The sequence below is a fragment of the Hippoglossus stenolepis genome, chromosome 12, assembly GCF_022539355.2.
Source record: "Hippoglossus stenolepis isolate QCI-W04-F060 chromosome 12, HSTE1.2, whole genome shotgun sequence".
NCBI classification, from domain to species: domain Eukaryota; kingdom Metazoa; phylum Chordata; class Actinopteri; order Pleuronectiformes; family Pleuronectidae; genus Hippoglossus; species Hippoglossus stenolepis.
The window spans coordinates 1766748-1781326 of NC_061494.1; the positions used below are offsets into that span (position 1 = coordinate 1766748).

At 39.4% G+C, this 14579-nt stretch overlaps 1 protein-coding gene across 1 annotated transcript in view; it reads right to left on the reverse strand.

Moving 5' to 3' along the window:
- ttc27 (tetratricopeptide repeat domain 27) overlaps positions 1 to 14579 on the reverse strand; it is a 66309-nt gene that overhangs the window by 20035 nt on the left and 31695 nt on the right. Inside the window, exons 10-11 of the mRNA XM_035172733.2 lie at positions 4932 to 5045; positions 2020 to 2115 (exon numbers count right to left, since the gene is read on the reverse strand). Coding sequence (XP_035028624.1) covers positions 2020 to 2115; positions 4932 to 5045 — 210 coding nt within the window. The remainder of the gene's footprint in view (positions 1 to 2019; positions 2116 to 4931; positions 5046 to 14579) is intronic.

Below are 14579 nucleotides of genomic sequence, written 5' to 3' on the forward strand. Positions count from 1 at the left end.
AAGGCCTTCAGTGCTTTGTTCATGTTGGGAGTGGTTCTCCTGTGAGGAGGACATGTATCACGGTGCTGCTGCAATCCTCCACCTCAACCCCCTTTCAAGTCCCCAGGCAGCAATAGGTACTCTTCAACTCTAGCTTTATTGCTGTTATCAGTTATTACATGCTGCCTGGGTGATGTCTCCTCCCCAGCTTTCCAGTACTCCCCCTCCTTCAATCCCTTGGACACATCTAAATCTTTCTATTACTGCCTATTCTACTACTGCTCTTTCCATTTTATTCTACACAAGATCCTGGGCTTTGTTATAGATCTTATGATGCTTAGTGGTTCAGCAACTGTGTCACAATATGTCGTAATGGTAGTATTTTTACAACCTCTGTGAGACATTTATATATCTTATTTTCCCCACGTTGATCCAGGGTTGTCACCTTCTGCCCTAAAAACAATGGTTAGTATTACACTAAATTCTAAGGTGAACATTTTCTTACTGAAAGGTCAGAATGAGACTGTGAATGTCCCAACAGTGATTGTCCAATCAAAGCTTACAGCCCGTTACCTAGTCACAGCAGGTTTGTCACGCATCTGTCTACACATTCAAATAAATAGTGAGACAATAGTAACAGGCACTCTGTATTTAAACAGTTGGGAGAACTGCATCTTTTTTACATTGCCTTCCCAAAAGCAAAATTACAAAGGCCAAAGAATGAACAGGATTGAAGGAAGCACTTGCTCATAGTTTTGCTGGAAAGCAAAATCTGTTATCTGTTTGACAGCAAAATATTTTCAGTAAGATTTAGGAGACTGTGGAGTGGGGGGGCCCTGTTCTACTGTGCAGTCCCAACTGCAATAATAAGACTTTGATAGAGGAGTCATCAGAGCAAAAACCATGTCCTGCATCTTCACCACAAACCTCAGTGTCAGACGTTTGCAGAATAACATCTAAAAAAAATGGTTTTCATTAAATACCAGAAAATTCTGGACACAAAAAATCTCACCACCTGTAAAACCTGAACAAGATAATCATTTCTACAAAAGGATATTGTTCCTAAACACACCCCAAACTCCACAATCTACTAGATATACTCAAGAGGCACAAGCCAAAAGGTTTAGTGATTGGCTCCAAAGTCCTGCAAACTACAGTAAATATCATTGAAAAACTGTGCATAGACCTTAAAAGAGCACTTCATGCAAGATGTCATGCACACAGCTCACCCACTGAGGAGGATGCTGACTTTTCATCTGACACCTGTTTTCTTTTATGCATTTTTCTATCTCTACAGGAATCAAGGAACATTGTTTTAGACATGACCATGTAGTTCCTTGGTAAATCTGTCATTGTTATCACTGTTAATGATGCTGTGCTATACCGGAAAGCTTGACAGGCTGTGAAACAGTGAGAAAAGCTTCACTTGTTTTTTTTACAATTAATTTGAAAGTGTGATTAATCACTGTCTTGACATGTGTATATAAAAAGCAAGTCAGTGGAAAACAACTCAACTGGAGAATTATGAGAAAGCCACTGAGCAGTTCCAAAGCGAGGAGCAGTTCCATTAAAGGTGCAGATATATAGTGGCAGAGAATGAAACACTATTACCACTCTGATTTATTCTATACATTCTATACAAAGAGTGAAAACCTGGTGTCAAATCACTACAGTAACGTTGAGTCATGGCCACTCACCTGTGAGGATAAATTCAACTGATTTCTTTCATAGTTACTAAAAAGTAAAAAGTTGAATTTGTCCAGTATTTTGGTTTATAACCAAATACCTGTGAAGATAAGCTATATGTGCTTCATGCTACATATTGCTTGCACTCTCTCATTTGTAACACACTGTAGATCCAGCGGGGAATAGACTGTGAATGATGTGATGCGAGTGCTGCACCCCATCTTGAAAAATGTATTCCACCATATCTGATGACTATATATCCAGAGTGAAGCGAATCCAGTGCTCGTCATCGTGTTTGCTTCCATTTGGTTTATTAAAATGGAATGGAATGTGTGAAGATAAATGGTTTGATACCTGGACAGTCCATCTGGGTGGGGCTTGGCAGCAGTAGAAGATTTTGAGCCGCTCGGTCACGGGACAGCTCTTGTCTTCAAAGTGGTCGACCAAAGCCTGGAGAAGGAAAAGAGCAGATGAACGTCTGCAGCTGTGTCCATCACAAGATCTACTGTGTTCTTCAGACTATCACTGTATTTCACCATATTGAGATTTAGTTTACCAGCAGATTCAGTCTCTGCATGTCACTGGGTGACTCTGCCACCTAACTGAGATGGGATTACAGCAGATACAATACAATTCCCCCATTTCAACTGCACAAGTCTGATATATTCTGTGATCTGGCTCTGAGCTATTAACAGGGGTACTGAATGGACACAGGGGTCATTTGGTATTAAATGGACGATGACCAGGAAGGTTCAGCAAACCGACTCCTCTGAGCTTGACTTGTATGATCACCCACAGCCTTTCATCTATTACTGTCGTCTTCTATAGAAGAGAAACACATTCTTTCATTCATATAGGACAACACTAATTGTAAAAAGCTCATCAGTAGAGCTTCCTTCTTGTGGTTCCTTTTCCGCTTCAGGAAGTCACATACTCATACCTGCCACAATCCTGTGGCTGCCACAGAACGGCTTTATTAAATATGATAAAATATACATGGTTTACCCAAAAGTCTTGATATATCTTGCATATGTTTGAATACTGTGTGACGTAAAAGCCTCCATCACAAAATGAAACAGGAGACACTAAGGATTATTCACTGGGATTAACTATTTTGTCTCAATGGTATAAGCATAAGACAAACATAATGCCTCAGTCAAAGGGTGCAGGTAAGCCAGTAGTCAGTGCAAAAAGACCATGCTAATACAAAGTGACAACACAATGGTGAAACTCCTATAAAATATTTCAACCAAATCATTAACAATTCGAACAGTATTTCCCACTGATTGTGGATTACATTTACATTCAAAATCAATACATTAAAGAAAAGACATTTTCAGAGACATGAGACAAATATATTAAAAGGTTTATACGTCCGTTTCTTGGAAGGCAAACAATCCCACTAACACCTACAAACATTTGATGGGTCAAAGCTTTCACTACAAAACATTTTGGTAGCGGTCATCTATGGTACAATGTATACTGAGCATACTTGGCATAAATGTTTCTTTCAGTATACATTCTGTTCTCCCTCATCTCATTTGCAGACTCTAGCTACAGGCGCAGTGAATAAAATGCCTCCCAAAACAGTTTTGTAATCTTAACCTAAAGTAAACCTAAACACATCATTTATAATTATTGTAATGTCCTAGTTAAGTCAGTTTGCATCGTATGAAAATACTTTTTTAAAAATGTATTTATTTTTGTATAAAAGCCGTGCCCCTAGATTCTATAAGTTAAAAACTAACGTAAGTGTAGAGTCCTGTAAATAATTTTGTAAGTCCTTAGTTAGTCCATATCTATGTCTTTCCAAGACATTACCAGGAAAAATGAGAAAGTAGTAATGGAAAAACAATATTTTAAGCTCAAGCCATTTCAAATGTAGAATGCAGATGTAGACTGCAGCTTAATAACAAACACTGAGTAGTTTTAACTTGTGGGCTCAAATTGAACAATCTGTAATGCTGAAAATAGTTACCACATATTAATGCCTATCAGAGTACATGCAGTGTTTATTATTTATTATGTTTTGCACTGAAATAGTTCTATGCTGTTTGTATAGAGAAAAGAACGATGGAGTGTGGCTGATTTTTTAAATAAACATGGACCATTTCGAAGAAATCTCTCCAACTACATAAAGTATAACTAAGGAAATGACATTTACTGCTTACAACTTAACTCTCCAGAACTCGGCATCAAGCTGGAAAATATTTGGAGGAAAAAAAACAACCCATGTTTTATTTCTTTCAGTCTTCAGCCAGATGTCTGAGTCTCCTAACGTCTTCAATTTTCATACAGTAATTTCAAAATGCCGTCTGTGCTACGTATTTCAAGGATGTTATTGATCAACATCCAAAATAACAATCGGAGCTGTGGTGAATTAATGGTTGTTTGTGCTCAGGGTTGTTTTGAAAAAGAACAAGGTTACTCAATAACTCACTGGCACTGTGAGTGGAGTCGAGCTCTGCTGCTCTTTGTTAATGTACTCACGAGTAGTCTGGTTCTGTGAAGTCGGGGCTTAAACACTCACACAGATACAATGGCCTGAGTATATAAGAGTAGTGTCAACGTGCGTCAAAGTGCGTCAACCTTACTTGATGTGGGCGTAACTCTTTCCAAGCCACATGATTGGTTCGGCGCAGCGCTATGCTCATTATCATTGGCTGTTCGTGTTGAGTCCTATCGACGTTATATCAACGTGTCTTAAATTTCTATAGAGGAAAAGTTATATCGCGCTAAATATCTTGACCTGTAAACTGAGAACTCGGAAATGGTTCCACAATTATGTTTTTATTCTGTTTCATGATAGCAGCCCCAAATGATCCCCTGGTGCCTGAGGACGATCTCCTTCCTGTATTAGACATGAAATGACATTGATGAATGTATTATAACTTATAGTTGGCACCTCAGGTCTCATTGCCATCTTGTATTTGTGACTCTAAAACTGCAACACTCAACTTTAATTGCTGGCATATTAAACGCAGATCCAAAATGTAATTCTCCAAGAGCGTTGAAAAATTATTTCTCTGGACGGTAGGTGCTTATAAGCCAAAGCACTGTCTGCAGTGTGTGCACCTTTACTTTTCCATGAGTAGTAAGAACTTTTTCCAGAAACTGTGGTTTTTGTGGAAATTTGATACATAAGTAGAAAAGGCAGATTGTGTAAAAAAAAAGGTATGTGAAAAAGGTTTACAGTTCTGTGAAGGCTTGTGCTCTTCATGAATCTATAAATACAGCACCCCCAACCCATAAACATGTGTCCTTACCTGAGTTTGCATCATGGCTCTCTCAACACAACGAGACCGTCCTTTTTCCAGTTTGGTCCTGAGGCAAAGCGCTGTGACTTCTACCGCCCAGAACTTGGGCTGGGACAGGATACACTGCAGAAGGACATGGGGGCGCGAGGCAAAGTCAGATCATCTCTTATGTAGCATCAAATCATTCAGGATGAAAACTATAAACTGGAACTACAGTTTGTCCGATTACAGTTAGTTAAAAGAAGTCATGGGTGATTAAAAAGACAGGATGTATAAACGGTTGTAATAAATTCAGTATTATGCTAACTCAGAGACTTCACTACATGAAATAATTCCTTCTTTTTTTTTTATTGCTGTTAAGTGACCCTCAATGAAAGACATCTTCACAGTAAAAAGTCTGACAGGAAAAGAAAGGTGCGTGCACTCGGAGCTGGTAGAAGTCTTCATGTGAAACACTTGCAGGAAGATTCATGATGGCAGCAACATGACAATCATCATGTCCTTTTGACTCTGTAGCAATTCACTCTTTTTATTGTACTATATAAACAAGGAGGAAGCATTGAGCTTGCATTGAGCAGGGAACAAGAGAGACAAAGGTTGTATCTGATATTGGAAAGATAAAAAAAGAGGCCAGGTTCCAAATTGAGGTAAATAAACCATGATTTGATCATCGACTGTCTCTTCACTCTGTAATCCCAAATGAAAATTAAAAAGCATCACAAGAGAGCTGTTACCACGCTCTCCCATTCCATGATTCCACATATAAGCTCCATCACAATGGCTCTTGATGCGCATGCGATGATGCATTATGAATGAAGTCCATTATTTTCTGAATGCATTCAGACTGATTGTCCTCAGACAGCCTCAGGCGTTATCATTGAACATAAAAAGTTCACCCCAGTGAGCTGTAGACCAGGGGGGCTCCGCTGCCAAGAAACACATTCAACACAACTACCCATGAGTCTCAACAGCATCCTGGTAGTTCTCCCTACTGCTTCAGAAGAGGGAATTTAAATCCTGAACTTCCCAAGTAACAAACAGTGTTGCTTACTCCCATTTCTTGTCTCTGCTTAGATGGAATAAAACCCAAAGTATTCAAAGGAAATACAGCTGAATCCTGCAGAGATCTTGACAGCCTGCAACCTGGGGGAAAGCAGTGACACCCACGAACACATCCCCCTCTCAGAGCAGAGAGCAGCATGGGGCTTAGCTGTCTGCTGTGCACTTCAATGAATCAAGCAGCAAGCTTGAGTGAGATCACATAATTAACAATAGCTATTGCTGTCTTTATCTGTGTGCTGTGGTGATAAACTGTATGATGGTTGGGACAGCTGCGTGGCTTAGGTTTAGATGAGCTGATTAAAGGGGGAGGCATTAAGGAGATATACCAGCAGGTAGATGAAAGGGAAGATGACTTTATCTTGTCAACCTACAACAACATACAAAAAATGACCCAGTCTATGATGATGATACAAATATGCGATGAAAGTGTTGATGAAAAAGCAACCTTAGACTACTACGACAGGAAAGTTATTATCCTACAGGCTACAGTGGATTACAAACTCTGCTGAGAATTACTTAATGAGAAAAATAGCTTAATAATTAAAAATATGTTTTTACTGGATCGCAACAGTGGCGGCCAGCCCTGCACAGGAGGACTGAGAGTGGGCTGCTAGCAACTGGGCAGACTGGTAAAAGGGATCTGTCAGATCTCATGTGTGGGCTGGTGCTCCTGTCAGTGTAAGAGCATTATAAACTCCATGTTTCTCTGAAGTTTTGTGTGATGTTGTAAATATAAATGATGGTACACTAAGACAGTTGAGTTGGAAACACAATAAAACAACATAACCATAAAATGCCTTCATACTGCTCGTGTGGTGTCATCCAGGTGTCCAGAAGCCCTGTCATTCATATTCGACTCGAAACGACATCATTTAAGTTTTTAGCCTAAATGTCTCCGATATCTTCCAACGATGTTCATTCAGGAACCGTCGGAAATGCTAACGTCCGCTAGCTTAGCCACTTCTGGTGGACATTTAGACTTAAAACTTGGAGTAAATGACCTTGTGTCAAGAATATGAATGTCGGGGGTGAGTAGGTATGAGTGAATTTTCATTTCTGGGTGAACTATCCCATTAAGTTGATGAATATCTCCTCAGTTTAGCAAATATTGGATTCTAAACTATTGTATTAGACAAGTTGACATAGTTTGTACCAAGTTCCACAGCCACATCCAACAAGTGCCCACAAATCTCACACTGATACGCAAATGTCAAACTCATGTTGAAGTTAGGTATAGCATCAGGGGATCACCAAAGTCAGAAGGATTCATCCTCTGGTGACTATCATTGGTCTCTAAAGAACTTCTCTGAACAAACCTGTCCCATAGTTGTTGAGATATTCAAGTCTGCATCAAAAGAGGTGAAACGACGACATACAAACTGCCATCTTCAGAGCTTTGCTGCCAGCATTACAAAAATCCTTTCAGTGACATTTAGTCTTTGTCATGAAGATCAGAGCTAGAAGCACGTAGAAAAGTCAGCAGAATAAGACCATCATCTTCAGTGTCTGCAAACACTCATTTGAGAGTAATTGAAGAGACGAGAAAGCGTTCTATATTCTGAGCACGTCTCTAAACCACATTGTGACTCAGTTTAGAGGAGACACAGTTTGTTCGGGAGCAGACTTGACAGGGTGAGGAATAATTTGTTTTGAGGTGCTGGGTATGGTGATCAAAACTGAGCAGACGTGAGCGGCATCCAGACTGAACCCTCTGGGACAGGCAGCACAGTGTTCTCTGAGCTGTGTAAACACATTCAGATGTGACAGAAGAGACATGGCAAACTGTGTGAGGTGGAAGCATCACTGAATTATGTGGATTGGCTTCAAGTCTTCAGTGGAATACAGAGAATATACAATCTGTTTGTCATTAATGACAGAGTACCACAGACTGGGGCAGTTATTTACCTCAGTATAATATAAATTTACACAACCCCCTTTTTTGCAGGTTTTTTTGTATTCTTGCTGTTGTCCTTGCATCTATTATGTTCACACATTTAAAGTATTCCAGCGACTCAAAGTGACTAATACCTCATGATTTAGTCAAAATGTGAATTGACAGAAATTGCTTAGAGTAACCAAATGGAAATGATTAGTGACTAGGGATGTCACGATGACAACAATTTTGTAGTCGATACCAAAATTTGAATGATTCAGTATCCAATTCGATACCACAGCAAAAAAACTAAAAACACAAAATAAAATCCCATTTACTTCAACACACAATATTAGCACATACAAAAAACAACAGTGGCTACCCTAACTTCTGATTAGTGTTGGTGTTTATTGTTAACGTGTAAGGTGAGCCCAGATCAGGGGGGGGGGTGAGGAAGGAGGACTTGCAGCAGGAGAGCCACCAAAGTTAGAGTTTAGAGACTCAGACACGAAGAAGCCTTTTCCCACAACACAACATATGGCAAAGAAGCTAGAAGATGGTTTATTATTAATATCATTATTAACTGGTTACGGAAACACCCTCGTTCCGGGTGTGACATTTTCGTTGTATCGCACAGTACTAAAAAAGTTGCTTTATGGCATTCAGGTTAGGAAGCAAAGAAACCCGATTCATATTTGTAACACATCTTCAAGAATAATATCGACAGAGTGTTTTGAAAGTGAAATCAACCACTTGTGCCTTACCCAAAGATTGGGTAATACATCAGCACTACCTCCAGATGGTCCACCAGGAAGGCGATGCAGTTCGAGTATTGATGAAGACTGCAAGATATGTGACAACCATCTAACCAGCCTGCAGATTCCTGGATCTACATGTAGGCTGGGAAGATGCCTGCTCACAGAGCCAGCAGCTGCCTGTAGCAGGTTTCCCATTGTATGAAACAATACAACAGCTAGCTCATCGGTCAAACTGAGCTCACAGCTGGAAGGATCCATGATGACCATAATACGAATTTTGAGACAGTGAGTGCAAAACAAGTGAAACATGAAGAATTACACATATATGTTGGATCTTCTGATCAAAATCGAGGACACAGAGATTAGGTGAAGGCCTCGTCTACACTCCTGCAGATACTTTTTTGAACAGAAATCTCCCCCTCCATTTAAAATAAATCTCCATCCACATTTTGTTTGACAGAATATCCCTGTCCAGACATGAAAAACAAAAAACAATTACAAATGCTCCAACAAGCATGACTGGCGGATAGGTGGCGATGACGTCTACATAAATAATCCGTCAAATATCCAAAACAACATTGTCAGTATACTCAGGGATCCTATCGAGTGAACTTCTTATTGTTTCTGTTGCACAGCAACAGGGAAGGTAAAAAAATAAGCTGTGACGTCATTGTTTCCTAAACACTCCATTTTACATGCACCCACAGAAACTTGAGTTTTGAAAATCTGCACTTGGGAAGGCATTTGTGAACATCTTTTAAATGTTCTAATTACTTAAAACATAATTTATGTTGTAGTTGAGCTGACAAACCTTTTCCTGTGTTTGGGCCAGTTGTCCACACATAAATGCCAATGTATTATCAATGTGAGTGTACGTTTGATTTATCCAGAGGAGGGTTAGCCCTGGCTCAGCTGGTATCACTTAGTTGGGTCACCCCCAAACCAGTTTAAGAGGCTTGCCTGATAGAGGTACCACCATGTCTTGCTTTTTGAGCTGGCACCAAAGCCTCTCTGGAGGGAGCCCATTCATCCCTTTTATCTACTTTCTTACATTTCGTAGCTGTTTGAGATTGGCTCTTATCTCCAATTTGCCAATCTTAATCTGTAGATGTGCCAACTATGGCAGCCGAGACAAAGAGAGCCCCATCACACCCCCAGTGCAGGCCCACACACATAAAACTTTTAACCACAAAGTATTAAGGTATCAAACTTGCAGCAGAAAGTGTGTATCATAAAAAAAGACAATAACCTTCCTATAACTCTGAGCTAAGCTCCAAGACGATAAACATAAGAGACAATAAGAGTGCAGTGTTTTCTTGAGACCGACCATAATACACGATAAAATACTTAAGAACATCCAATATGAGCATAAGAAGCTTGTGTCATTTAGTACAAGTACTTGTAACCAGCAGGAATTGAACAAAAGCCAATAAGCCAATGGATGTAGATCCAGGTTACTTCACATTTCAACCTCACAAGTTGGACTGTGGGTCTGGGTGGAAGGAAACATTCAACAAAACACTGGATTTCTCTTTTTTGTTCATAAGAAATCTCCACAGGGCACCTTTTAATATATTCAGTTCAGCGTTGAATCCTAAATGAAGTCTAAATTAAGTTTGTTATGGCTGCAAACTATCATTTTTTGGTGGGGATCAATACTTTGATACTCTCTGCAGCCAATATGGTTTGACAATTCCTCCTCAACAAGGCAAAAGCAACAACTGTTTTCAATAATCCCTCAAAGGAAGTTTTGCTTCACATGTTGGCTATTGCACACTGCTAAGAGCAGATGTGCATAGTTTTATGTGCCACATAATAATATCAATATTGATCCTGCCAAACTCAAGTTCAACCAAACTACAGGTGTAGCAACATCATGTTAAAATGCATCGCAATTGTTCCCTGTGTGTTCACTAGTAGACTTCAGTCACAGTGATGCAATTTGGTTCCAGATTTTTCTCTGTGTGAAAAGAATCCAAACAAACTTTATAAACTCATCAACGGACGGTAAATGGTCTGTATCTATAAAAATGCTTTTGTAGTCTTGATGACCACTGAAAGCTCTTTACAGTCGTTTGCCATCCACCCTCCTCACTCCCCCACTGAACTGCGAACACTTCGCGTTGACGGTGGACATGGCACCCGTGCTGTGCTTGGGGTTTGCTTTGAATTTGTTTGGTTCACTCACAAGTTTATGAGACACGATAATCGGCTCAGAGAGAAACCCACAATAGCCAATGAGAGCAAGCTGGGAAGCGTCACAAACCGGATGTAGCGTACTTGTATAGCTGACTAAAAAACAACACTTCATTTCCATCTCCCCTCCAGCTCGCGCTGCAAAATGTTTAAGCTAATTCCGACTTCTCAGCCATGATTTCATCCATAGTTGTTTTTTTTTAATGTTTTTCGCTGCACAACAAAACACACAATGTCAATCCTCCTCCATGTTTGTTTTTCTTTTGAAGTCATGTTCAGTCACATTTGTTTCCACACTCCAGTTCAGAAGGTGACAGGAATGCACCTAAAGGTTGTTTGCCAACCATCATAAAAAATTTAAAAAAAACTGAAGAAGATATTGCGAGTTTCCTTAAGATTCCAAATCTGGAATCGCAACTGTGAAATTGTTTCTAACAAAATGCCAGTGTGTGGTCTTACGTTCTGGCCAAATCATGTGTGTGTGTGTTCTGAAGATTATAGAGAAGAATACAGATATATTATAAGTACTAACAAAGCAGGTATGAGCATCTTTTGCAGGGGTTTGAACTAAAACCAAGAGGTTTTGTTTGTGAGCTCGGCTGCGAGTGCATGGTAACTTTTCCAATGGAAGAGATGGTTAGCTGGGATTCCTGTCTGCACGAACAGAACAAGTTGCCTGTAAAGCGGATCTCATTCTACTGTTTATCCAGTCTTTTGCAGACTGTTGCCTAATTGATTGACTACTTTAATGAATGTTGATCCAAATATCAAAGAAATATCGGTTTATCAGCCAGCCCAATGAGTAGGGCTGTGCCCAATACCATTTTGGAGGGTTTGGCACTTCAGTAAGAATGACCAGCATATATTCAGACTTGATCATTATACTTTGTTTGTGTGAGCATCTTAGGAGTTGCAAGATGGATATTTAAGTTTTTTTCAAATGACTTTCCAATTTTCTTTAATATTAACCAACAATATAGGTGTATATAAATGTATTATTTATATGCATTATATTTATTATCAAATATAGGACTGTGCCCTGAGAGAAATCAAAGTAAAAAACAAAAACATGTATAAAGTTTACATTAAAGTCCCTCTTCATTGTTAATGCCATTTATGGTTTAAACATACTGATAGTAGAGCCTGTAACATGACAAAATTATAGTTTTTATCCTTACTCACACTCTTCCACCTTACTCCTCTTTAATTGACCAGGTTGTGTCAAAGAGAGGAGGCAGGCAAGAGATGGATGAAGCTCAAACAGCAACTTAAAGTCTTCTCAGAGAGTGACAGCAATGTTATATTAATGGTGGGAAACTAATTGAATTTAAATCCAAAAATGTTAAATCTCTGATGCAGGTCTGTGATAACGTCTGTGGGGTGCCTTGTGAGATCAAAGTTTTTCTAAAATTATGATAAATATAAGTCTTGATAGAGGGCTCAATGGGGTCACTAACAAGAACTCAACCAGTGATGAGAGATATGCAAAGATAAGATGATGCACAAATATAAAATTCGGTGCTTCATTTCTCAACCAGACATGAAATGCCAAGTCTTATCAACACAAAGCTCCCTGAGCCGAAGCTGAAATCTGGTTCAGTCACCAGCCAGGATCACGTGTCTCTCTGATCAAACCCCTGTTGTGATATCCTGACTGTTCTGTGGCCTCTCGCAGAAGAAGAGCGGCATGGAATAAAAACAGAGACAGTCTGAACGGTGGGGAGAGGAGAGGTCAAGTCGTCAAGCCCCGTCTCCAGGAGATTAGCAGTTTCAGTAATGGTTTCTGTGCATCAAGTGTTTTATGGTCAGTTACTTAGTTCTTTTTATAGTAAATGTAATATTACTGCCATCATCGTTCTGAATACACAGAGCCTGACTCCAGATGTCTGAATCCACAACCACATGAAGTTATGGAGTTGTGACTATTAACAGCTGAAAAACATCCAGGCATTTTTTTCCTTTACTTGGGAAAGCAAAAAATAATTCTAACAAAAATAATAGCAAGCTTGGATGAGATCACCAGGTGTACAGTTTGAGAGCGATGCTTCCAACTAGGCACAACGGATACCTGCACCAAACTACTGCATGTGCCAAGTCACCCAATAGATAATGAAATATTTCCCCATATAATTGAAATCTTTGAACTGCTCATGATATAAAATGAAAGGATTCATCCTCCAGCTTAAATATCTGACGCAAACTTCAACCATTATTTGTCAACCATCAAAACATTTTATAAATACTAGAAAACTGAGAAAAACTGATCTCTTTCAAATTTCGGAATCAATGGTGGACATAAACTGAACGTACAAAGGCAATCTGACAACATCCTATGAATCCAAAATGGTTAATTTAATTTATTTTGTTGTTGATATCTGAGACGCAACGATTACATGTACACGTCAATTCTGCAATGGTTCTCACTGCAGACACACTGCTAATCTAAATTTAGCCTTTTGAGAGGCTTAAATAAAACAGGCCCATTAAATATTTTGTTACCTCAGCTTCATTTTCTTGTCATGTATGATTAATAATTCCATAATAATCCTTATCCTATTAAGAATATGAGGACAAACAACCCAAACCAGCCGAACTTGAAGTTGTTCTTAAAAGTTCCAGATCCCTCCTCTGTCTAAACAAACAGAAACCTTTCAGCTACAAGTCTGTTTTATATTTGACTCCAACATGCAGCCATGCAGATCACACAAATCTATTCTGTTTGTAGGAAACTGTCTCGAAAACATGAATCAAGGCCTCGAGTTTCATTAAGAACATTGAGCACTTTGAAGCACCTCAGCTAACATGCAGATCGGCCAAAGCTTTGCTGAGTTGATGAATCAGTTTGCAGTCAGGTTAGTAGCTCTGTGAGGCTGTACTTTGCCTAGCCAGTGAGCTAACCTGGTAACAATAACAATACTGATCTGCTCATGTTGAACAGGTATACAGTTTACCATATAAACTGCCTTAAGAATGCAAACATTTAGTATTTTGCATGGACAAAGTGCAGCGGAGGCTGATGGGAATGTCATGGCCATATTGAAACTTAACACGATGACAGCATTAAATAAAAAGTAACAGGATCACTGAAGGCATTACAATTCACTATGAGAGGAACATGTGTTCGAAATATACTATTTATAATAGTCTAGATATTTGATGGCATGAAATAATGACTGACTAACGCCCGACATCTTATTTATAAATTACTTAGACCTTTTACTGTGGCAAATTGTGGTCAGGTACATCCAGTTTGCTTTAATTATCCTTGAGGTGCATTTACAACTTTTTGGCAACCCCCTGTGGCAAACTGAGTTCAGTAGACAAAGTTTAGAAAAGCACACAGTTTTGTTTACAGTTTACACTACATGTCAGATAGAAAACCAAGCCATGACTTTGAAGGAACTCTCTGTAGACCTGCATGATAAAACTATGGTGAGGCATCGATCAGGCATGAGTATAAACATTTTCGTGACATGGAAGACGTTTGGAACCAAAATTCCACCACAGTGGAGACTGCTAGTGAAGACCTCCTTCTCTCTCTCGCCCTCTCTCTCTAAACAGTAAAACATAACATTTTGATGGTCCAAACATGTATGAACAGACCCCAAATGATCACTGTAAGTGCACTAAGTAGAGCTGAGCATGGCTTCCTGGGTGTCGGACTTGGTGGCGCTGTGGCCAGGCATCGATCAGGCATGAGTATAAACATTTTCGTGACATGGAAGACGTTTGGAACCACCTAAACCCAAACGTAAGTTGACCGACCAA